The sequence below is a fragment of the Syzygium oleosum genome, unplaced genomic scaffold (assembly GCF_021117445.2).
Source record: "Syzygium oleosum isolate NSW1041296 unplaced genomic scaffold, Sole_v2.1 Sole_v2.01, whole genome shotgun sequence".
NCBI lineage: Eukaryota > Viridiplantae > Streptophyta > Magnoliopsida > Myrtales > Myrtaceae > Syzygium > Syzygium oleosum.
Window position 1 is genome coordinate 18378036 of NW_026607485.1, and position 25955 is coordinate 18403990.

At 40.8% G+C, this 25955-nt stretch overlaps 3 protein-coding genes across 3 annotated transcripts; 1 reads left to right on the forward strand and 2 right to left on the reverse strand.

The window, feature by feature from the left end:
* The first annotated feature begins 333 nt into the window (after positions 1-333).
* On the forward strand, positions 334-1153 carry LOC115683489 (cysteine proteinase inhibitor B). Its single transcript, XM_030608016.2, has one exon. The coding sequence runs from the start codon at positions 489-491 to the stop codon at positions 915-917; it is 429 nt and encodes a 142-aa protein (XP_030463876.1). The 5' UTR covers positions 334-488; the 3' UTR covers positions 918-1153.
* A 949-nt stretch (positions 1154-2102) lies between these two features.
* LOC115683444 (probable UDP-N-acetylglucosamine--peptide N-acetylglucosaminyltransferase SEC) lies at positions 2103-11765 on the reverse strand. The gene is made up of 28 exons (XM_030607982.2): positions 11578-11765; positions 10006-10151; positions 9814-9912; positions 9663-9713; positions 9111-9227; positions 8975-9031; positions 8332-8451; positions 7998-8060; positions 7824-7902; positions 7368-7477; positions 7219-7272; positions 7066-7133; positions 6863-6965; positions 6517-6719; positions 6338-6434; positions 5484-5555; positions 5311-5387; positions 5116-5232; positions 4911-4995; positions 4672-4839; positions 4277-4387; positions 4101-4187; positions 3882-4009; positions 3708-3790; positions 3470-3575; positions 3202-3348; positions 2694-2814; positions 2103-2493 (listed from the first exon to the last, which is right to left on the reverse strand). Exons 1-28 carry the CDS (start codon positions 11738-11740, stop codon positions 2380-2382), a joined length of 2946 nt encoding a protein of 981 aa, XP_030463842.2. The 5' UTR covers positions 11741-11765; the 3' UTR covers positions 2103-2379.
* A 6588-nt stretch (positions 11766-18353) lies between these two features.
* LOC115683491 (pentatricopeptide repeat-containing protein At4g14190, chloroplastic) lies at positions 18354-25372 on the reverse strand. Its single transcript, XM_056318111.1, is given in 9 exon segments — positions 18354-18915; positions 19063-19151; positions 20191-20335; positions 20665-20729; positions 21171-21368; positions 22745-22968; positions 22970-23682; positions 23685-24111; positions 24876-25372. Coding segments are annotated over 4 exon segments (1575 nt in total). The 5' UTR covers positions 25281-25372; the 3' UTR covers positions 18354-18915; positions 19063-19151; positions 20191-20335; positions 20665-20729; positions 21171-21368; positions 22745-22938.
* Positions 25373-25955: the final 583 nt, after the last annotated feature.

Sequence of the window (25955 nt, forward strand, 5' to 3'; positions counted from 1 at the left end):
GCGCGCGCCGACCCCATTCCTAATCCGATTTGCATGCAAGAGATGTGTTAAAATACAATTTATGTAATCACTGATCACCTATTGATTCAAGTTTTTGAGTCGGACTTTTTAACACGGATCTTAAACGAGCTCGCCCCCACTAGGGCAGAGAGAGAGAGAGAGAGAGAGAGAGAGAGAGAGAGAGAGAGAGAGAGAGCGACTTGTCAATCAATGCAAAATAATGAAGAAGCAAACAACGAGGTGTCGTTAAGTATAAGACGCGGCACGCCGTATGTGTTGCCATCGTCGGTCTCATCCTCTGCACCTCCTCCCTTAATTTGCGTGTCCACCCGCAATCATACTCTCTCTCTCTCTCTCTCCCTCTATAAATACAAAGCAAACTCACGTAATCACTTCATCATCGGTGTCATCAAACAATCTCACCCTTCCATCTTCGTCATCATCATCATCATCAAACAACCACAAGCAGCAACAGCAAACAACATCGCATGGCCTCCTCAGTATTATTCCTGATAACCCTCGCCGCCCTCTCCTTCCTCGCCTCCGGAGGCTACGTCGGCCCCCGAGTCGGGGGCAGGACCGCCGTCCCCGACGTGAGGTCGAACGAGAAGGTGCAGGACCTGGGGCGGTACTCGGTGGAGGAGTACAACCGCTTGCAGCGCCAGCGCCGTGGGGGCGGAGGAGGAGGAGGAGGAGGAGGAGGAGGAGGGGGGAACGAGGAGATCGTGTTCAGGGCGGTGGTGGGGGCGGAGAGGCAGGTGGTGGCGGGGATCAAGTACTACCTGAAGATCGAGGGGGTGCAGCGCGGGGCGAGGAAGGTGTTCGAGTCGGTGGTGGTGGTGAAGCCGTGGGTGCGGTCCAAGGAGCTCCTCACCTTCGGGCCGTCCAGGGGCGGAGGCGGCAAGTCCGGGTTTTGAGACGGCTTTCGAGTAACCAATCCGTCTTTATTGAGTGAATAACAACGAGTTCGATCTTTCCTTTTTTTTCTCTTTGGCCTTTTTGGGTTCGTTTTTTCTTGGTGGGTGTGTTTCGGTCTTCGTCAGGAGTTTTGTTAGACCTTTAGTTTCTGTGTCCCTCTGCCATGAACAGGTGAGTTTTGAGCTGTGTGTTTCTTGTATGAATATTCTCAATAATGAAAACAATGTTTGATCTAGCGGATTGGTCGACCTAAATAAACACTTCGCCACACCTGACGTTGGTTCTTACGAATTTCGAGGGTGCCTCATGTAACTAAGAAATGCGTTTTAGTTTTACTGAGTAAAATGGCACGTAGTTGTTGCCGAGTCAGATGACTTATTCGCAGGAACTGCTCGAGTTTGGTACTATCTAAGTTAGTGTGTGCGTGTGTTGGAGAGGAGGTTAGAGATAATTAGGGCTGTTGACGTGGGGGTCTTTCCTTACGGTTTCTCTCTTGGGTTTGTGTTGAGTCACGGCATCCGCTGAAGCTCTGATATTATGTCCTTTTTGTGACTGATTGTTGCAATACTTACACGGAGAGTTTGATTTTTCTTGATGTTGGAATCGTCGAAAGGAAGTTTCGACACCTGTTAGAATACTCCGCCGAAGCTGTCCTTATCCTTATGAAAAGAGCTCAAGGATAAGACACTTTCCCGAAGGCTGAGCTCTCGTTGCCAAATGTATGTATGAAACGATATGCTTTAATGAACTCAGATGATGTGCTCTTCGATAAAAGGCTATTTGGCACTACACTCAATTTGGCACTGGACTCAAAGTAAACTAAGAAGTCCGAGGTAAGCCCACTGAAAGCTTTAAACAAAACAATTTTGCCAGAAGAGGAAGTCAATTTCTCAAAATCTAGACTTAATTGTTTCCATCGTCCAAATACTGCCAAATACCGAAAAATCGGAAATCATAATTTCGTTGAATCAATTTTCCTTCAAACGAACAGCCCCGTTCGAGCGAATTAAAGAAGACTAAATCAGAAGAGGCTTTCGCCATATGCCAGGAAAATGAACAGTTTACATTACGGCCAAGCCGAGTTTGTCCGAACTCCAAACACGCGAAAAAGAAGAGCACGTCTTCAGTGGTGAACCGAAGCCGAGACAAAAAATGAATCAAGAAGTGGAGAGAAGACACTGATCTTAGCATTTAATCATCGAAGACTTGATAAATTTCATACCTCCCAAGCTTGTATGAACCGTTTCGCGTTTACATTATAATTCGAGATCCTCAAAACTGTTTTGAGGTCACATGTTAAAAAGGAGGTTCTCATTCTTGTCAAACATAAAAAGAGCGATCCCGTTATCTGGACAAGGAGGAAGGCAAATCCGACAAGAATGAATGTTACCACTGAACCCTTTCGCCTTTTTTTTTATGTACATTCCCGTCTGGCTCTCTCTCTCTATACCCCTGTTATTCCTACCTATTGTATGGGAACTCCGAATCGATCTCGGTTACTTTGAAGGGCTGCGGATGCTGGCCTGAGCAGTAGAGATTCCACATCTTGAAGTATGCCCGCTCGAGGTTTCTCACCTGGAATTCCATGTTTAACTTAGATCAATCAATTGACCCAGAAAAGGGTCCATTCGAAATTCTGAAGCTTCCGACATGCCGGATGCAATGAAACCAGAAATAGAAAACGGCGAAACTATTCGTCGATTTCTAGATGATGGACTAGCGCCATACTGGGAAGATGCACACGAAAATGAAGAGATAGAAGAAATTGAGCTCACCCATCGCGTTGTGTCGAACAGAGGGCAAGTCAGACGAGCTGCCTTGAGTCTACTTTTAAGATCCTCAAGCTTCGGTCGGTTCAATGCCAGTGAAACCGCTTTCTCTTCATATTCCTTCAGACTGTCGCATTGGATCATTTTTTCCCAAGAAAAAAAATAGAAACACATCAGCAGCGAGAAAGGAATAGGGGAACGTGACACTTAACGCTAGTGAACCAAGAATTTACACGACCATTTCACCCTAACTAGAGGTTGTAAATGCAGTGTGCGCACACACACACGAAGACTTGAAAGATTTAATGCATGGACACGGTCAAAAGTCGAACTACCTAATACTCTATTCAATGGCGCGTACAAGAGAGCAAGTATGCCAACTAAACCAAATACAGTAGTAACGGCAAGACTACCATAGACATACGACCTTTTCCTATTCATGGAAATAAGTCTTTCCTACCAAACACGTGTGTGCAGAGAGAGAGAGAGAGAGAGAGAGAGAGAGAGAGAGTACCTATTAACAATCATCTCCTCCCCAACTCCAGTAGCCAGACATAATGAACCTGCAACTCTTGTTGCCATTTTCTCAAGGGGAAGCGTCACCATCGGAAGACCAGCCCATAGAACATCAGTGCCCGTTGTGTGAGCATTACATAAAGGTCTGCCCATATGATAGCAAAATGCACAATAAATTCCCTCTATCTTTGGCATACCGATGATGGAAACTACATTTCATTGTTTTCTTGGTGAGAATGGGAAGAAGCTAATAAAAGATATCTCACGTGTCAAGGAACAGATCTGCTAAAGCGCTGCGCTTTATATGCTCATTTTTCATGGCAACATCTGTGAAAATAATTTGATCTGGTTGCACGCCCCTTTGAGTAGCATCTGCCATGAGAAAAGAGCTCTTAAAATTGATATTCACCCAGTAGCCAAATTCAACTACCAAGAAAGCATCAATCAAACATGATAACATGCACAGATATTTTCAAAGAGCACAATGTTAGGAGAAAAACACACATGCACGAAGTCTGGTTTCGCCTGCCGCAGGGAATCGGAGGAGCCAAAGTGCACTATTGGGTACACGCTTGAGAATATTGCACCTATTGCGATGATAAAGAGAGATCAAACAAGTTAAAACATCTCCAAAGGATGAACTGCCGAAAAAATGATAACCAGACAATGTGGTATTACCAAGTGTTGACAATATCAGGATCCATCTTGTAAAGCTGATTGAAACAAGCAAATATGAATTTGTCTTCAGGTAATCCATAATCTGATCTTTTTGGATGGCAACTGGGGTCCAGTACTTCTCGGTTTTTCTGATAATGATTGTCATAAGAGGGAGCTGTTAAAACACACTCCACCAATAGTTCACCAAAAGAAGAATGAAACAAAGTAAAGATGACTGACCTGCTTATAATCATTAACGAAGTAACAATGAGGAAGATGGACAAGCTTCTCAGAGTAGATGTGTGAATAACGAAAAGGTGACACAAACTGCAATTGAAGATTTTGAAAGTCAAATAACAAGTCGTATCTTCAGGTGACTGAGACTAGAATACTAAAATATGAATGAAATTGTCAACCTCATCCGTGACCAAATAATGTATATAAGATGCCCCTGTTGTTCCAGGAAATCCCATGTACGATATTTGTACAGGAGCAGGTTGCATAGCAAATATTTCATTTCTTGCCCCCTGCATAATCAATGGAAAAAAGAAGGGGTTTATTATGACTGACAGGGAAGAAATATCAATTACTGCAGGGTTAAAACTAAAATCATGCACAGATTGTACAAAAACTAGGATTTGTCAGATAAAAAGCAGCCCTTGCATCTAATATTTAATTTGATATTGACAAGGTCCAAATTATACAGCTTGTTAGATGTTTATGGCGATACCTATAAAAATGGGTCTCAACTACATATGACATGCTGAAATACTGACACTAAATCAGCAAATCACACACACAAGCACCATACCTTTGTGTAGCCATTTAAATTGACAAGAATCTGAATTTTATGGTCGTTAATTAGCCTTGCAATCATGTCAGAAGTCATGGAAGAGACATCAATGAAGTGCTCTGCTTCTGACTGCGTGCGAAGTCTCCATTCAGTTCCATCATTGGCACTCAACGCATAGCAGAAGACCTGCAATATAATCGATTATTAGATTCACATAGCTATTTGAAACCAAGCCTAGAGTTTCACATCCAACAAACCTCAATGTTTTCTCTGTCATGCATGCCAAAGACCGAGCCCATGAGGTGAGACAAGGGATGGTTGCCAAAATCACTGCTCACATACCTGAAAATCAAGGATGAGATGTGTCAGTGACAACCACATGGAAAGAATGATCAATTAAGGCAATGTGCACATGAGCCGAATAGACTAAAATGGGGGGCGGGGGGAAGCGGGGGGCCTTACCCAACCCTTAGACGTCCAGTCCCACCATCACTCTTGACAGGATATTGTGCAGGATAATTGAAAGGAGCAAGCGAGTAACGGGATGCAACAAGAGCACTGTACGCAGCGTACTTGCGACTACAAAAAAAGAGAATCATGAAAACAACTGCCACAGCACTTTGTTATTCACTTCAACAAAAAGGCAGCATAACTCACCTGATTTCAAGTGCAAGTAACGGATCAATGGGATAGGCTATCGCATGAAATGGCTGTACACTCGGAATCACTGACATCTGAAAGTAATATAAGGGCACAATTATAAACTTAGATGCATGTATTCTTTACAGAGGCAATATAGATATATTTACTCATGACAAATGACAATTTACCTTAATCTGTCTCCTGAGTATTCCTTCCACTTCAGAGAACTTTTTCTCACGATCTTCCCAGTCGCACACGCACTAAAAAAAATGGTCAAATCAACAAAATAAAGACACAAGCAATTAACATGAAACAACGACTATTAAATGCATAAGGTTGCCTGTACTTTCGAACTCAACTGGACAATCCTTAAAGATAAATTGACATTCAAAGCTAAGTTCATGAACCATACAGATTTCTAACAAAAGATAGAATTGGGCTTCCTTAAGAACTCAGAATGTCCCTGCTTACATACCATCTCCACAATATCTCAGTATGACGTGTCTACTCCTCAGATTGCACTCAGATTGAATTTTCATTAAATATCTCACAATACAATCTTGCGGAGAATATTTAAAACCCAAACTGCATTCCTCAGGCAATTATCAATGACGTGAAAGCACGCAAAACCAATCACAATGACTGAATAAATAACCTCCTGGCCAAATCTCATAGACTTGAACAGTAGCACATGATCTTTCATTACTGTAGGATACCTAATTCCTAGAGAAGTTATGATAGTTCAGCCATGGATTATCAAATCGAAGAGATCACACATGATCGTCCAGTTGCAAAAGAGATTATAACACTTCAATCATCTTACAGACCATCACATTAACCCCAATTTATCTTTTAGTAGTCCTATTTGTCAGAAATTGGAAGGATAAAATTAAACAATTCACAATTAAAAAGATGAAAGTTTCCCCGTTGAGAGGTGCAAGTGCAACTCTTCCCCAGGTGTAGATTTTGGTCTCACTTTGGCCTCACCCGCTACGTGTAAAACAAGGGGCAAAAATGGGAGGAGAGTACAGTTCTTAAATACCTGCAATGTATGAAGAAGGTTGCAAGTTGCTTCTGGAAAATCAGGACGAAGAGCTAGTGCTTGCTTGTAACTTTTTATAGCTGGTTCAACATGTCCACTGATTCCCAGAAAATCCATAAGAATCTTTAAATAGCTGTAGAAACGTCTCAATGACAGCGTAAGTAAGCAAACTACTAAACCTGTCCTTATAAGCTGATGCCAGATTTGCATGAGCCTCAGCCATTGTGGGTCTGATGTTAATTGCACGAATATAGTCTTGAATGGCTTCACTAACCCTTCCAATCTCCTTGTATGTGTTACCTCGGTTGACAAGCCCATCAGCTGCCATAGGATCAATTCTCAGAACTTCATTGTAGCATGTGATTGCATCAGCATAGTTACCCTGTGATGGAGCACAATAAAAGAATAAATAAAAAACAGCAACAAATTAGACCTCTTTCCGTTAAAGCTTTGAAGAATGATCATATCCTGGACCTAGATGTAAGTGCGTGCATGCGAGAGAGCGAGAGAGAGAGAGAGAGAGACCTGCTGCTTATATATTATTGCCAAGTTGTTAAAAGGAGCAGAAAGTCCCATTGTCACAGTAAGGGTAGCCTTATAAAAGGACGCAGCAACATTTAACATGTTCCTACAAAATCAACTTCTAAATGAGAGCAGGTTCCAACTATTACGTTGATAATAGGTAAAAACAAGTGCAAGTGTAGAAATGATCAATGGGATGGAAGTACCATTCCATGTATATATTCCCCAGATTTGTCAGTGCTTGAGGATGGTGAGGTTGTAAAGAAAGACAGTGCTTCACAGAGAAGGATAAAGAGATCAGATATGGTTAAACATACAAAACTACGGAACCGATGGAAAAAACTCTCATAAAAACTTACTCGATAGCAATTAATGGCTTCATCAACCTTTCCAGAATCTTTTAAAGCATTACCCTAATTGTGCAAAAAGAAACATCAATTGAATAAAAGGGTAACTACAAGTATAAACTCTACATATCTGAAAGTGACATGGAGAAGAGATGGCAAACCAAATTATTGTATGCCTCCAAGAAGCCCGAGTCAAAAGCAATTGCTCGCTTATAATTGAGAATGGCCAAATCAAGTTGACCTTGTTCATAATGTATACTGGCCAAGTTACCTGCGCCATCAACTTTGACAGATCAATAAGTTCCATTCAATTCAATGAATATGGTTTCAAATGTGTACGTATCTGATCCAGTTCCATGAATAGCTCATTAACACATGGAAACATTTCTAGGATGAAACCACTGACATCATGAGACTGTTTTACCATCAAAAAGATATATCTACATTAATAGCGTAGTTTATGTGCTTTACAGTATCCCGACTAGTTGACCTTTTTGACTCGAGTGTTAACACTAGAAGTCACTCTTGAAGAGTCTAATTCAGCAATATGTCTTACTTCCATATTTTCCACCAGTTTTTACACAAACATGAAGGAAATAAGCAAAGCAAAAACTCACCATATGCCATAGCATAATCTGGTCGAGACTGCAGAGCACGCTGATAGCATATAATAGCCTCTTGAGGCATTCCCAAGGCCTGGAAAAGGCAAAAGAAAGATCTTGTTTTTCACCAGACACTCGTCCTGGCTTTTGCAGCTACCCCACCTCATTAGCACAATATTGATAGCTTACCTTATAGACGTTTCCAAGGCTCAGGTAGGCATCAGAAAATGTTGGTCTGAGTTTCACCGCTTCCTGTAAATAAAGTTTATGATTTCAAATCAGTTAAAGAAAAGAACCACAATGAGAATGCTTCTGACCGCAATGAGAAGCGAACATCAAGAACATTCTAGAAAGTCACTTTTGTACATAGCCGGTCAACTGGATCATATCTTGGTTACTGACCAAACAATAAATCTAACTAGAGGCCATCACCTGACAAATACATATGCACGCTCAAGGAGACTCTCATGCAAAAATGCATGAAATTTAGATGAAGAGAAATAAATTCAACCAGATTACTAACCTTATAATACTGAAGTGCCTTATTAAGATCCCCTGCCTCCATGAAAAGGCCAGCAAGATTTGACCATGCGATTGCAAAATTTGGTTGTATACGGATGGCCTCAAGGTAACAGTTGAATGCCTAAAAAGTGAACAAATACTCAGAAAATGCAGAAGTTGCGATTCAATTACCAACACGTGCTTCCTGAACTACTCTGAAACAACTGAATATAGCATATAAAGAAAATATTTTCCTATTTCACCATGCTATTCCAAAATTTGGTTGTATGCCTTAAACTGCACAAAAGATTAATAACCAATACGCCTCCTCGACCGTTCAGCGAGAATTAAATGTGCAATATCTACCCCCAAGAAACACTGAGTAAAAGAAACAACTGAACTATTTCCCCCCACTAAAAATAAATTATTAACCTAGATTTCACATTAGTACAGTTTCCTACAGCAATGAGAAAACCATTCCATGCAACAAAAAAGAAAAATCATGTGTTAAAAGCAGTCTAGGAAACGAAATAGACCAATTCTGAGAAGCATTGGTGTCCCAACCTCATTCCAATCTCCATTGAAAGAATGGACAAATAAAATACAATCAGAAAACACATGAACAGGCAAATCACAGAAGCAATTAAAGTCGTAAGTCGTGTCACCTCTTGCACCAAACCCTGAGCTTTCATTAAATTTCCGAGATTACTTTGAGCATCAACCTGCACCAACAGGCAAACAAAAAATTAGAAACATCAAGAAATTAAAATATATGCTTCTCAAATATGGGTGTAATAATACCAAGCGTGGATTAAGTGCCAAAGCCTGCCGACAACACTGTCCAGCCTCAGTATATCTTCCTTTTCGCATGTATGCACTCCCTAAATTTGACCAAGCATCAGCGAAATTGGGTCGAAGCTGCAAATGTCATTTCAAAAATTAAGATTAGATCATTAATCCGACGGCCCGTAATATGAATCGCTCATCGAGACAAATTATGAAACATAGAACGCCTTAAAAAGAAGCAGGCCCCCTGGTCATACTTCTACAATTGTTAAAATCTATAGCATTAATTAGCTCAGTTGCCAAACCAAAGGTTAGACGCTCCATAACGGTAAGTGACAATAGATCTCACATGCCACTTGGCCATATCTTTACAATGAAAAAATTGTCCAAAAAAATTGGGAAGTAACTAAGTATTCTAACCATCTATCATTGTTTCTGGACATCCAAGTCAAGTTTACATCTCAAGCTCAATATGGGAGGAAGAACATCAAAACAGAAAAAGTTTTCTTATGTGTGAAAAAAAAGAACTCCATCAGCCAGAAGAAATCTTTCAAGCAGAATACACACCTCGATAGCAATTAAGTAGTAACGAATCGCTGCATCAATATTTCCCTTCTCCTGAGGAAGAAAGAATGGAGGAAAAATCATCACACTCGACCCACATAAATTAACCAGCTTAAAAGCTGTACCCTAGCCGTTGAAGTTTTTGTTCCATTACCTTCCACGCATTTGCCATATTTCCATAGCACTCAGCAAAATGTGGATCAATTCGAAGTGCTTCCTCATTCTTGGCTATGCACATATCTAAATCATGCAGCTACAGCATTCAAATCAAGTCACCGAATCAGATCCATAGACCTAATGCCATCTCATCATTGAATCGACACAAACATGGAACCACCGAAACAACCTGATAATATATTGCACCGAGCAGAAGAAGGTTATCAGTCCGTTGGGGGTTTCTCTCATAAACAGCAAGGCTGTGCTCTAGTGCCTGCTTATAGCTTCCAGCTTTATATTTCTGATGGGCAAGGGCTATCAGAATGTCTTCATTGGCTACAAATAAATGATGCAATTCAAAATGTTAACTCAATCCTCAAAAGAGCCGCAGGGAAGCTCAGAAACAATTCGCACAAAATGCAGGGACATTCATAGAACATAAGACAAAGCCATTAGACAAAACATCATATGAACACCAAAACCAAACACACCTTGATGAAAAAACTACAATCTCACTACTACAAAGTCAAAATATGTTAAGGTGCTTTCTTTGGAAGTTTGGCCTCAGTACAGTGCCCCCATTTGGCAAGATTAATAGAAATTCCGAGGTTCAATTACCATATTAGAACCCAGAAAACGTAGTTTTACATGAAGCTTCCTTTTTCAACCTCCTGAGCAAAAAAATAAGAGAAACGGATAAAGGACATGAATTGAAAGCCCTCAAACTTATCATTTTATGCCAGGCATTTGCATGCATCGCTACTCAAGACACTAGCTAAGCAGAAACTATAAACAACCATCGCAAACCTTCGTTCACAATTTTCGTACAATAGTGCAGCTTATCTTCTCTACCACCAAAAAAGATCAGTAGTAAGTGTCTTTAGCCACAAGTGGTAACACTACCACTGGAAACATATATTAACTCAAACATGTAACATACTTTGCACAAATTGATTTCGCAAGCAGCGAATCTCCACCTCACCTCTTTTTTTTTTTTATTAATAAACAAATCGAGTCAGATGACTGGATATTTTGTTAGATTTCTCCTTCTATATTTTTCAAGACCGCCAGAGAAACAGATTTCAGAAAGATAATGCATAGCACTTGATATACAACTCTCGTTCCAAAGTCCCACATATACAAGCAACCGCCGACCTCATACATCTCCATAGTGACATAATCACCGAAACCCAACCGAATCAGCTCCTTACAATCCGAGTCAATCTTGCAGATCCATATTCTAACTTATGAAGCCTTTGAGCACAATTGAGTAGCTTCCCCGATTTCCTCGATGACGAGATCTCATCATAAAAGGTAATGATGGACTTAGCGCGAGCTAACCTCAAATTTATAACCAGAATATGGATTTAAAACGATTCAAAAAGAAGGACGAAGAAATCGGCACCGCATTCCGACCTCCGATTCTTCCTTGCGATCATCAAGTAATCGCGACAAGTAGGTTTTACCTAAAATCCAGGAACCGAAGAAAACTAGCGGCAATCGAAAGATCGAACAAGCCAAAGCGTGATCGCCGCCAAAAAATCGTCAAAACATCGGCGCACCCGTGACGATTCAAGCCGACTGACATGCCATTGCATGGAGGAGGGGAGAATAAAAAAACCTTTCCGGAAAAAAAAAAAAACAAGACTTCAGGACAACCAGCAACGACGAAGCTCCGTACAATCGAGCGCAAAATCCCCGATCCCAAACCCTAAAACTCGCCGAAAGCGACGCGAAACAGAGGCGAATCGAAGAAAAGAACCTTCGCGGGGGTCCAGGGGCTGCGAGATCCTGAGGCTCGACAGGGAGGAAGAAACGGCATCGGGCTTGAGAGGAGGCAGGGCGTCATTGCCGAACGAGGCCAATTGGAGCTGCTCCGGCTGCTGCTGCTGCAGCAGCCGGGGATCGCTCTGCAGCGACAGCATTTGCGGCAGCGGCGGCGGCGGCTGCGGCTGCGGCTACGGCTGCGGCTGCGGCTGCGGCGGCGGCGGCGGGCGCGCTCTCTCCTCCGTTCGCCGATCACGGCCGGTGGGGGTGGGGAGGGGGGAGGATTCCGTCGATCGAGGAGGAGCTTCGGAATTTTCTCGGGAAAAAGAGAGAGAGAGAGGGAGAGAGAGGGGACAAACCTGTCTCCCTCTCTCTCTCTCCTGCGCGTATTTATACAAAGGACGAAAATCGGGGAATTTGAAGAATCCTCTCTCTCTCTCTCTCTCTCTCCCAAAAAGCGTCTCATCCCCCCCCCCCCCCGCCCCCCTATTAACACGCGTTAAATGTCGAGCCTTCTCTCTCCGGGGAGCTTATGATCCCCTGTTGCGCGCCCCGCGCGGTGGGCCCTGGAGCCCGCGCCGGATGCTCGACACGTGGGGCCCCCGGAACGTTCTGGCGGTGGGGGTCGCTCCGACGGTGGCCCGGGCGCGGCCCTACGGTGGGGCGGGGCGCAGCGGATTGCGGCTCGGGCTACAGCGCGACGACGCGTGCGCGTGCGGAAAGTACGGCGGACGAGGGGAAGGTTGGCGTGTGGGGGAGGCCGTGGTTCAATTTCAATTAAGGTTAGGTTAGATCACGTTTTATCTTGTCCCACTTATGGGTTGATCTGGGAAGGATCCCAATCTCGATTAGGCCGGCGATTCTCGACTCGATCCGCTTGCACGGTACATAAATTAAACCGATTGGATTTGGTATAAACGGATTCGTCTTTTAGGCAAATATTTTGTCTCGCTCTAACTTTCCTCTCATTCCTATCAAGCTTTGCCTCTTTGCAGAACACAGGAATCGAATCTTACCCTCAACATTGATCATCCCTCGCCTTGTCTAATTACCTTGCCACTAGGCCGTGTGCCCAGTGGGTCTTTTACATGGGTTTGACCGCTCCACACCAATATGACATAACCATACACATGCTCGATACATTTAAAGACCCACACCCAGGTTTTACAATCTTGGGTCCGCTGTACGGATCATTATTTTCCAACTCCCATAGGGAATGGTCCTTCCTCTTTTCGGGGCCTGTTATGGGTGAGGAGGAATTGAAGCCCTTGACACCGTGGTTCCTGACTAGGGATGCAAATTAAAAATTGTAAAGCTTGAAAATGTGAACAGACTCAAAATTCATAAGCTCGAAAATGGTGTTGGGTTTATGGGGGTGGATTTTATAAATGCTTCAAGTGGGACAAGAATTTTGAATGGCTCGACCTTGCCCAAAATATTTATGATCAATACCACGGGAAACCCAAAACGAGTGCGCAAGTGATAAATTATACCAAATTAATTTTCAGGTTACCAAAAATCGTAAACCGGTACATCTACGATAAATTTATCCAAAACTAATTTTTTGATCATCAAAAACCCTAAACCGGTACATCTACAACAAATTTAGGCCTAATTCCAAAAAAAAAAAACACCAACTTTAGGTTGAGTGACAATTCTGGCCCCAATTTTTTTTTGTCTCGTAAAAAATCACCAACTTTCACTTAAATCCCAAATCTGGCCTCACTTGACTTAGAACCATTGATTACCAACTTAACTATTCCACATCAGCAATAAATCCACATGGCTTGCTAATTGGATTTAAAGCACTATTCATTGTCTTCTTCTTTGAGCGGTAGCTTGAAGAATAACGGTGAAATTGTTCATCTACCTCACTTCACAGGCAGGTCAAAAAGATCTCCAGATTGAATCTCTCTTATCAGACTTCGTCGTTTTGTCATAATTTGAAGTTGTAGATCATTATCCATCGATAGACGGCATAGACGAGATTCGCCAAGCTCACGACCATAATCTTTTTTCTCAAACAAGGGTGACTTCAGACAGAAAGTCAATGGCGGACCAGATTTGGGATAGGAGTGAAAGTTGATAATTTTTTATGTGACAAAAAAAAATTGGGGCCAGAATTGTCGATCGACCTAAAGTTTGTGCTTTTCTACGAGACAAAAAAATGTTGGAGCCAGAATTGTCACTCGACCAAAAGTTTGTGCATTTTTTTGGAATTAGCCTGACAAATTTATCCAAACTGATTTGGATTCTACGTGAACTTGCCATGTTAATTGGGTTACTATCACTTGTCATCCAGCTTAGCAATTTCACAGTAAAATTTGACAGAAACTAACAAAAAAGTAAGGGAAAATTTCAAATAAGGGTCTAGAGTGCCTTCATTTTCTTAAATAAGTGTCTGAAGTGGATTTTGTGTTAAATAAGAGCCTCAAGTGCCATAACTTTTTCAAATAAGGGCTTGAAGTGGTTGTAACAGTTTCAAATAAAGGTTTCATCCCACCAAGTCGTCGGTGAACCAAATTTCAGGCGGGTCAAGGGCATTTCGTCCAAAAATTTTTTTAACATAAATTCTAATTAAATTATATTAAAATTTGAAAAAAGTTTTTTTTTAAATAAAAGAAAAAAACAAGAGGGGAGCCCTGGTTGCCAGCCTTGCCAGCCCTCCTCGCCTGTGGCCGCTGCCTCATCACCGGTGGGGCGCGCGGTAATGGCCAGCGACCCTAGCTAGAACTTGGAGAGGGGGGCAACGGCCACAGGCGAGGAGGGTTGGCAACCCTCCCCTTGTTTTTTTTTTTTTTTTTTTTTAAATTTAGCTTTTTTTAAGATTTTTTTTTTGGAAAAAAAACACAAAAGGTAAAAAAGAAAGGAAAAAAATGCCAAAAATTAAAAGACGAAAATGCTCTTGACTCTAGTGAGGTTAGACCATTTATTGAAACTAAAATGGCAACTTTTGATCTTTATTTGAGACAAGATTCAATTTAAACCTTTGTTTGAGAAAATAAGGGCATTTCAGATCTTTATTTGACACAATGTCCACTTCATACCCTTATTTAAGAAAATAAGAGCACTTCGGACCATTATTTGGAATTTTTCCAAAAGGTAAATATGTTACGAGTGTTCCAATTTAAGGTTTTTGGTGATCCAAAAATTAGTTTTGGGTAAATTTATTACAGGTGTATCAATTTGGAGTTTTTCATGATATTAACCCTTTCATAAAATAATACAGAAAGTGTATGATATTTTTTTTCGTTCTAAAGTAGAAAATACTTAATTATTCAACTGAACTTACTAATTTATTAAAATATTGACATAAGAAAAAAGATGGCATGAACTTGAAAAGGTGGCCCGAAATATGAAGGAAAACTAAAAAGCTCTTGATAGGCACAACACCTTGTACTTGATTAAACTTTTTGATGAAGTTATCTTCTCTATCAATTTGGGTCAAACCCTAGGTATCAAGGTAGGTGTCTGTCTACATGAACTTCTGAAGAAGTTGGTCGGTTTCAATTATTTCGTTACTAAAAAAAGCAACCAAGAAATTTATTTCGATAATTTGTTGGTAATTTAACGAACCTTTTACTAAATTTTAAAATGTATTTGAGTGTCTCTAAATTACCAACTTTTATAACAGTGTACTAACTTCTATTTGCATAGTCTATCAACCTTTCAAATTTGACAATTCTTATATTAAAGTATCAATAATAATTTGAATGATTTCAATTTTTTCTCCAATTATGATTCCGACTATCGCATTAACCGATGCTTATTTAACTTCCGGTAATCTACCTCTATTGACCTAGCTTAACTGACCCACCAAACCAAACTCGAGACGCCGTGTATCAAATTTAGTACACAAAGCCGATGCATAACTGTCACGACCCTCGTCTGCAAAGGCGATTTTGGTCTTTTAACAAGATAGACCCCATGAATTCCTCTAATTTGCTGTCATCAACGGTTTCAAAAACATGTGCCATAGGGAAAGGTCCTTCCCCTTTTGGGCTTGTTGTGGGCAAGGAGGAGTTGAAACCCTTGACACCGTGGTTCCCGACTAGGTATGCAAATTAAAAATTGTAAAGTTCGAAAATCTGAATGGACTCAAAATTGATAAGCTCGGAAATGGTCTTGGGTTTATGGGGTGGGTTTTATAAATGCTTCAAGTGGGACCAGAATTTAGAATGGCTCGACCTTGACCAAAATATTTAGGGAAAATTTCAATTAAGGACCCCAAGTATGGTCAAATTCTCAAATAAGGACCCAAAGTGAACATTGTGTCAAATAAGCACCTGAAGTGCACAATCAGTCTCAAATAAGGACCCGAAGTGCCCGAAAAGTCTTAAATAAGGACCTGGGTCCCCGGCCGGCCAAAATACCCGCCGGCCGGCGAGGAAGTTACTGTTCCGGCACCGGAACAGTAACTTTTTCATTTTGTTATTACTTTTTTCTGTTTTTTCTTTTCCTTTTCCTTTTCTTTTTTTTTTTTCTTCTCTTCCTCCGCCGGCCATAGACGGGGCCGGTGGAGGTCGCCGGCCTTAGGCGAGGCCGCCCTCGCCGGCGTCGGGCGAGGCCGCCGCCTCGCCGGCTGTCGGGCGAGGCCGCCTCGCCGGCGTCGGCGAGGCCGCCTCGCCGGCGTCGGGCGAGGCCGCCCTCGCCGGCGTCGGCGAGGCCGCCCTCGCCGGCGTCGGGCGAGGCCGGCCTCGCTGGGCTGGCGAGGCCGGCCTCGCCCGGTTGCGGGCGAGGTCGAGCCTCGCCAGATCTCGGCGAGGCCGGCCTCGCCCCACACGGCGAGGCCGACCTCGCCGGCGCCGGCGGGGCCGAGCCTCGCCCGGATCGGGCGAGGCTCGACCTCGCTGGCGGCCGGCTCGCCCACGCCGGCGAGGGCGACCTCGCCCGACGCCGGCGGGGCCGAGCCCTCGTCGAGATCCGGCGAGGCTCGACCTCGCCCGCAACCGGCGAGCCGGCCCGCCCGGACGCCGGTGATGGCGACCTCGCTGACGCCGGCGTGGGGCCGAGCCCTCGCCAGATCCGGCGAGGGCTCGGCCCCGCCGGCCGCGCCCACCCCAGAAGGCTGGGCGGCCCTCGCCCGACGCCGGCGAGGGCGGCCTCGCCTGAGGCCGGCGACCTCCGCCGGCCCCGGCTATGGCCGGCGGAGGAAGAGAAGAAAAAAAAAAGAAAAGGAAAAGGAAAAGAAAAAAACAGAAAAAAATAATAAAAAAATGAAAAAGTACTGTTCCGGTGCCGGAACAGTAACTTTCTCGCCGCCGGCTGGTATTTTGGCCGGCCGGGGACCCATGTCCTTATTTGAGACTTTTTGAGCACTTCGGGTCCTTATTTGAGACTGATTGTGCACTTCAGGTCCTTATTTGACACAATGTTCACTTTGGGTCCTTATTTGAGAATTTGACCCCACTTGGGGTCCTTAGTTGGAATTTTCCCAAATATTTATGATAAAGAGTTAATATCACGGAATACCCAAAAAGAGTATGCATGTGATAAATTATACCAAATTAATTTTCAGGTCACTGAAAACCCTAAACCGGTACATCTATGATAAATTTATCCCAAACTAATTTTTGGGTCACCAAAAACTCTAAATTGGCACACCTACGACAAATTTATTCCAAACTGATTTGGATTTCCAAGTGAACTTGCCATGTCAATTGAGTTATTACCACGTGTCATCCAACTCAGCAATTTCATGGTAAAATATGTCGAGTGTACCGATTTGGGAATTTTGATTATCCAAAAATTAGTTTTTGATAAATTTGTTAAAGGTGTACCAATTTGAAGTTTTTCGTAGTATTAACCCCATGATAAAATAATACAAAAAGTGCTTGATATTTTTTTCGTTCCAAAGTAAAAAAAATTCAATTATTCAACTGAACTTACTAATTTATTAAAATATTGACATAAGAAAAAAAAGATGGCATGAACTTGAAAAAGTGGCCCAAAACATGAAGGAAAACTAAAAAGCTATTGATAGGCACAACACAATTGTAATTGTTTTTTTGGTCTAACACAATTGTTCTTATTAATTGAACTTTTTGATGAAGTTATCTTCTCAATCAATTAGGGTCAAACCCTAGGTATCAAGTTAGGTGTCTTTCGACCAAAAAAAAAGTTAGGTGTCTGTCTACATGAACTTCTGAAGAAGTTGGTCGTTTTCAATTATTTCGTTATTCAAAAAAGTAACCACGAAATTTCTTTCGATAAATTGTTGGTAATTTAACGAACCTTTTACTAAATTTTAAAATGTATTTGATTGTCTCTAAATTACCAACATTTATAACAGTGTACTAACTTCTATTTGCATAGTCTATCAACCTTTCAAATTTGACAATTCTTATATTAAAGTATCAATAATAATTTGAATGATTTCAAATTTTTCTCCATTTATAATTATGACTATCACATTGACCACTGCTTATTTAACTTCCACGGCAACGTTTGTTTGGTTTTTCGTAAAGTTAACAACCTTTATAATAGCTTAACAACATTTATTTGCGCAATCTATCAAATTTGTCAATTTACCATCTTTTATATTAAATTATCAATCTTAATTTAAATGATGTACCGATCTTCGTTCCTATTAAGTTACCGACTAATTTTATGTTATCCACTCTTATTCAATATACTTTGACGACATTTTGATTGTTTTTAAATGATCAACTCTTAGTAAATTATCATTATTTATTTGGAAAATGCCTTTCTAAAAGTAGGGTTGTCTCAAGTCTACAAGTTAACAGTACTGTGGAGGGAAAGTACAGACAATTTACAAAGTTTTCTTTTCTTTTTAACAAAGAGATAAAATGCATTCATTACATAACAAAAGATACACAAGATAGTCTTTCTAAGTCCAGCACACCAAGGAAATTCACTTGATTGCCAATAACGAATGAGGCGCTTTGCAGCAAGCTTAACAAAAAAATCCAACTACCAGTAATCCGCCTCTTTTGACCTAGCTTAACTGACCCACCAAACCAAACTCGAGACGCCGTGTATCAGATTCAGTACACAAAGCCGATGCATAACTGTCGCGACCCTCGTCTGAAAAAGGCAATTTTGGTCTTTTAATAAGATAGACCCCACAAATTCCTCTAATTTGCTGTCATCAACGGTTTCAGAAACATGCACCTCATTCAAACACCTTCAAAAGTGCATTTTTATGTTTCACTGAGGATCGAAATAAGTCCAATAAGGAAATCTGCACGGGCATCTTTCTCAGTTGATCTATCACATTTTGTTTTAGTCATAGCTACAAATTGCTTTGCATCTTCTTCACTTACCGGCTTTTTCTCCACAACTTTGGCAGGTGCACTAGTTAACAGAATCCCTAGAAGAAAACGATAAGAAAAGACTCATTGGAGTGAACATTCGATGATACAGGAAACAAAGTTGAAGAGCGTTCGCTATATTTGATCGAACCATTTGTCAAAAGATAGAACTATTGGATATGATGGCAAACGAGTTCTAATATTACCTAAGTGTAATGGTCATGGCCCTAAGCCACGAGTCCCTGGCAATGCTCCTTGGTGTGTCAACAAACTCTGCTCTAGTGATCCTCCTTTGCTGAGCTCATGAGAGAAACATTCGAGTGAATAAGCAACTCAACAGATGTAAAGAAACATCCAAAGTTCGACAAGTTAATGCCCAAAAGTCTATAGACTATATGGTGATAAAGAGGTACATGAAATTAGGAACTTATACTATAATTATGTCCTGTTTGAAGAGGTTCAAGATGGAAAATTGATTGGTGACAAAGAGATGGGACAATTTCTTACAGTTTTGTTGAATTCATCAAAGGAACTTTTGTGATTTACATCGCAAATTGAGTAATTGTGTGAATGGTTAACTTTAATGTCTAACAGATGGCATTTAACTAAATGAGTGACTGTATAATTGTCTACATGATCATGGGAAATCTCCCTTAATTACGTCGAAGACTAAATCATTGTGTATTCCCACCAGAGGTTATAAAACTATTTAGGATATAAAGGCCAAACAGCAACTGATATTTTATCCAGACCTTTTTCACAATTACATAATCACTTGCATTTTAACCATAGATTTGAACATGCTGTCTCTTTCAAAACATCAGCACTATCTTATTTCTTACTGAAGGTAAGACAAATAAAAATTCAAGCAACAATTAAATTTATAGAAGGGATAAGTGCACCGGAAGCCCTAAAACTTGTCATGAAAGTGCAATTGAGTTCTAAAACTTTCAAAAGTTGCAATTAAGTCTTAAAACTTGTCAAATTGGTGCAATCAAGTTCCTTAGTTAACTTAGTTCAATTTGGCTAACAGAAAATGCTAATGTGGTGGTTAGTGGGTGCCACATCGGCACCATATATCTTAAGAAAGTAACATAAGAGCCACGTCAACATTTTCCGTTAGACAAATTAGATGAAGTTAACGGAAAGACTTTAAATTGCACCAATTTGACAAGTTTTAGGACTTGATTGCACTTTTTAAAAGTTTTAGGATTCAATTGCACTTTCACAACAAGTTTTAGGATTTCTGGTGCACTTATGCCTTTATAGAAAATAATATGTTTCAACCTATCATAAAGCATGAGACATGAGTAACCAGTGAAAAACCATCATACCTTAAAGATACTTACGTAAGAATCTTCACGAAACTTGGTATTAGTTCCACTTGCCAGTTATGTAGTAAATTCGACAGAGCAGTTAATAAATCATGAAGACTTATTCCTGGTGGCCACTGTCCCACAGGTAATATAACTGGTATACCTGCACAAGGGAGGATATGCAAGATAAACAAATGTCTCAAACAAGTGGTGAAATCTATTGGCAAAAAAAGGTTTATTATATAGAAGTTTTTTAAATGAAAAATCATTCAATTTCAATCAAATCGATTTGACAAGTATAGAGATTGCAGCTCACCATCCTTACTGATGGAGCCTGTAAACTTATGACGTATTTGGAAAGGACATGGGTATTCACGAGAGGGAACCAGACTTCATACTTCTTTGGTTAGAAAAGGTTATCGACCCCAGAGTTGTATTCAATAGAGCTAGGCAGGGGTTCTCCGGAACCCAGAGTAATAAATTCTTGCTTACCAAGTATAGTTTCACACATCAGAATGTGTCTCATTTCAATCTCATCCAGCTTAGATGCTAAGGCACTGCAAATCAGAAAGTAAGCTAAATGTAAGTAATGGAACTGTTGACTGGTTGTGATGGATATTAACTTATCAAGAGAACCGTCATGGTAAGCCTTAATTAGAAAGCAACTCTATGTAATCATGCTTAGTATTTGAAAATGGGCTGACTGCACGTTACCCTCATAACAATTGTAGCATCAGGCTTTCAACCGTAACTTTAACACATTATTCTGTGTCTGAAAGAATAGTTAATAATTTCATATGTCCAAGAAAATGTTCTGCTACCACCTTCCTGAGTTTAACAAGCAATTCAACAGAAGCAATTCATATCTCAAAGATTAAGCACAGAAAAGCCTTTAGATCACTAGTGTCTCAAAATTAATCGTTTAGCAACGATCTGCAGCATATCACTTATTTCCAAAAAATGGAATTGTTCAGAATGACGAAGAGTAGAGAAGGTACCTTAAGAGGTCTAGTGAGGAGTTATTACTACTCAACGGCAAAGTTCATTGGAAGGAAGTACACCCCAACACCATAAGATATGCTATAGACAGATTCCAAGAATCTTCTAAAACCTCAAGCTATGATGTTACAGACCGTTCCTTTCTGCCCCAAATTATGTATGCTTAATGTTCGCATCACTTCTGCATTGCTTCCCCACTGCCTGAGAGAGAGTTCATAATGACTCAACCCAAGTTAGTTTGTGTAGAGAAGTCCCAAATAAGCTAGTTTGTATATTAGATGTCCTAGTCAGCATGCGATATGATTTTCATCATTTGGCATGTTCTTCAGATTTTTCATTACAAATTTGTCAAGCTAAAGATTGGGCTTTCAAGGGTCACTAAATTAATTTTCTACCTGAGCTTTCTCTAATTCATATTCAATTTGACTATCGGAATGCACCTTTACATCAAACCCAGTCACACCATTTACGTGTCAATCTGGATATGCTAATATTACCCTTGCTAGCAAGAGTTAGAAATTACCCATGAAATTCTATCTTTACTCACAAAGGATATGCATTTAGCTTATGATTGGGTATAGGCGTTGAGAATTCATCGAATATGGTATTAATTAGTTATGTGCTAATTGGACATTTTTTTCAGCACAGCTCTTAAAACATTGACATAATGGTAAATTCACATGCAAAGTCCGCAACTCAGCTGTCCTTTGACCATTTTATAGGGCATGTCAATGCGATAAATAAGCCATCTAAAAATAGGATTGACAATGAATGGTACTAATTGCCCGCCCTGTATATTAAATCGATTTTGTGCTTTTCTCTCTTTCGTTTTAGCTAGAATCAAAATCAATTGCTAGATGAAAAATAAAGTTTGATATCCATAATCCATGAGACCGCTGTGCATAATTATGTTATTAAATACATTATCGAAGAAAAGGCAGTAACATTTTTCAAAAAAACATATGTAAATTGTAGAGTTGTTATAGTTTTTCAGATCTGTGAATTTTATTGTTGCTCACCATAGTTCACTTTGGTGCATTTTTCTTAGAACAGTCAATTTTTAAACCCAACTAAAAAGTGTAATAGTGGCTATTAGGATGTTGACGTAGCGGTTACCACCAATTTTTTCAAGACTAAGATAGACAGCCGAAAGTGCCCAAGCTTCAATGATACACATGCATGATTAGTTCCACAATTTCACTGTACCAACATCCTTCTTCCAATTAAGGATGGTGTAAAAATGAATTTTGGAATGTCGAATTAGAGTTAGGATTCCAATTGTACTTATTTGTAGGAAGAGTGGTTGAATTGGGATAATGTGGAGTAACTACCTGGTGATTAGTTTCTTATATCACCACAGTTATAGAGGACTTTTCATTAAGCAGCTAGTATTGCAAAGAGTTACTTTAGTAGCTAGTTCTCCCAAAAAAGATAAAAGAAAAACATCTTCAGTGAGATATTATCTGGTAGGTTTCCTAACCAAACTGATCATGCAAAGAGGAGCTAATTGTGCTTGGAATCTCTAAACATGTAAAAGATTAAGGGAGTAATAATATTCAGAAAAGCGACATACCAGTTTTCATAGATTCTCTAAACATGTAGCCCCGGGGTTGGTTATCTTGATCATGAATGAAGCATTTTCTAATCGATTTTCTGAAGCGGATACTGGAAGTGCATTTTCAGAATCCTCTGTTTCAAGCAAAATAATTCTGTCCTTTACAAAATCTCTATGTACAAAAATTTTCATAGATCAACCTTCAAGGGATATTATGACTTCACACTGCATTTACTGGTTTTTAAAAGAGTCTGCCTTCCACAGCTCTGATACCGAATCGATAAGAGTGTTGTAGGTCCACCTTGTCTTTGCTCTGTTTTCAAGTTCAAAGGAGTAGTAGATATCTTCGCAACTTCTCAAGAAATGCCCTTTACCAAAGGCACTGAGAACCAGAGGGTCAGTTTCCATCTCCACATCCCTGTAGAGGAACCCTATCCTTCTCCATACATCTAAAATTGGAAATCCATCAAAACCAATTCGGTTTGCATCTAATAACACCCCAAAAGTCACAATATCGGGTTTCAATCCTTCGGCTGGCACCCGCAAGAGTAAACTTCTCAAGTGCTTAAAATCTTTCATCTTCAAAAGGGCTAGAAAAACAGTGTTTGCAAGTGTCACACTCCACGGAACTCCCGCTTCTTCCATCTCCCCGACAACCAAGTCCATGCCTTTGTAACTCAAAAGACGAGCATTAGAAAGGAGCCGCAAGCACCAAGGAAGTTCGCTACCACCAGTTGAAGAATAATGGCGTCCCAAATCATCCAGCCTAGAAAACATGTAGTTTTCAATATAAATTCCAGCCAATTTTCTGATAAGATCCTCCTTTAGGGGAATTTTTGCTTTTAAAACCCTTATGTAAGCCTTCTCCATCTTAGCTAAAACGCCAAAGTTGGCATATGCATCGAGCATCGATACCAGAGATGATGGCTGCAAATACATTCTCTTAGAAAACATTGCTGCAGTCTCTCCATCTGTTGAAGTAACCCAGCACGAGAAAACTCTCGTATAAGCAAATTATAAGTCATGTGGTCAGGCAAACATCCGTTTGATTCCATTTTCTTTACACACATTCCCAACTCATCATACATTTTATATTTTCCATAAGCTCGGATTAGCCCATTATAAGTCGTGTTATCAGGGCCCAAATCATTTTCTCTCATTTCATCAAGAAATAATAATGCATCATCAAAGCACCCTCTGTTGGCATATCCATGGACTATTGCATTGTATATTTCTACAGAAGCTCTCAGATAGTTATTTTTCATTTCTTGAAATGCTGAAACTGCTTCATCCATCAGACCCTCTTCACATAACAACAGTATGATCGTCTCATAGTTGAACTCAGTAAGGCGTGATGGTCTTCTGTCCTTCCACAGATCAAATACCTGTTAACACCATCATGATTAGACTATTGATCCAAAATTCGTCTAAAATTAGTTCCTCAACGAGTTCAGAAAAAAAGGGAAGATGACAAGATTCTTGAATCAGTTCTTATCACTGAAGACCCTTACAAATCATTGAAGCACTCTAATTCAAATGGCATCTTTCCACATCTGTACAACTTCAATTGGTATTGCGGGAAGTGTAAGCAATTCACAATTATAGCAAAAGGCTTCACCTTTTACGTAGTTTCTATTTTGTCACCCCCAACAAAAACAAAAATCAAAAGAAAAATCCTGATTCTACATCATCACAGTTAGCTAAAAGCCTTAAACATAGTACCAACCAGAATATTATCCCAAACCAAGTGAAGACATCACATTGGACTGCCCTCATTTTTTCTTTTTTCATAAGTAAGTTATTCATTGGCTTACCAGCTAAAGAGAAGTGAAGGGCTAGATCCACTACAAGCCCAAGTATCACAACTGCCATGTTCAAAGCCTAAGAAAACATTCAAGCAGTAAATACATCCTCTTGTCCCAGTAAAAGTTGGAGTTGGATTATGGAAGCAACAATTCACTGTTAATAGCCTTGTAATTCAACTTTCGCATCAAATCCTCACTGCCCATTTCCTCATTCTTTTCTCTCAGCGACCAAAACACACGGCACCAAAGGAATATCATCCTAAAGCACCAAGCTCTGGACTAACCAGAAAAGCTCCGGCCAACTCAAAGGTCGAAACTTGCCAAGAAACAGAGTCGCCCAATACCTTGAGAATTTCACGGGACCTCGAAGCGTGGCGCAGGGACTTGACCACGGCCCAGAACTGGTCCCGGGTCCAATCTCCATCGTCCTCGAGCAACCGCAGCGGGCAAGCGCCCTCCTCGCCGAGCCTCTGGAGCAACGAGTTGAGCATCCGGTGCTCGTGAAAGGCCTCCACGAGCATCGCCCTGTGCTGCGTGGAGCCGCTGCAACGCGGGGCTTCGATCTCGTGGCGGGATGATTGCAAATGGGTGTTCGGGGATCTTGACTTCTTGCTGCCGCCGCCGCCGCCGCGGAGTACGGCGACGCTTGTGGGTCGTCTTGTGCGGGGCTTGCGAGGAGCCGCGAGCGCGAGCGAGAGGGGAGTGACGATACCGCCATGGACTTGGAACTTCTTGATGGCGCCCTCCATGCTTGGCTTTTGGCCGTCCCTTTCTCTCAGGCTTTCTTCCTTGCTCTTCCTTCGGTCTGTTTAACATCTTGGGCTGCGATTGGCCGTACGGATTTCCAAACCGGATAGAACTCTGGAGGATTAAGATAAGAAATCCCGGATTTCTTCGTATCATATTCACTATTTAGTGAACTGCATATTTAAAATCGGATATTCTTATGTCCTATCTTATTTCGTATTTAGTGAATCATTAATTTAAAGTCAAATATTCTCGTGCATAATTATACTTAAAAAAACAAAAATATTAGGCAAGTACAAATTGATAGATTAGATAATAGAAAAATCATCCAAAACAATACGTCTTTTTCAAATCAACAGATTTTCACAAAATCAATCTATTATTCGCATTGTATGCAATATGCATAAAGAACCAAAGCAAAATGAAATTTTCGAAGTAATAGCCCAAATATCTACTTCTAGAAATTTGCGCATGCCTGAATTTAAATCAAGATAGCTTCAAAATTTCCCCACGGGGTCTCTATACAAGTGAAACAATCAAATCATGATTGACGTAAGAAATATCTACAAGCGTGATGTTCTATTCATCATCGCAGTAATTAACTTGACTTTGTTGAATTATGTACATCAGTCTCTTTTTCCTTTTAAAAGTGACATCACGCATGCTAATATCAGACG

Bases quoted from the DNA above. Each gene is read 5' to 3' on its own strand.
- LOC115683444 (XM_030607982.2), bottom strand. From the start codon at position 11,740: ATGCTGTCGCTGCAGAGCGATCCCCGGCTGCTGCAGCAGCAGCAGCCG. The intron at 9,228-9,662 runs GTGTGTATTCTG...TGACATTTGCAG, and splicing joins ACTACTTAATTGCTATCGAG to CTTCGACCCAATTTCGCTGA. The intron at 4,010-4,100 runs GTCAGTCATCTT...AATCATTATCAG, and splicing joins TCGTTAATGATTATAAGCAG to AAAAACCGAGAAGTACTGGA.
- LOC115683489 (XM_030608016.2), top strand. From the start codon at position 489: ATGGCCTCCTCAGTATTATTCCTGATAACCCTCGCCGCCCTCTCCTTC.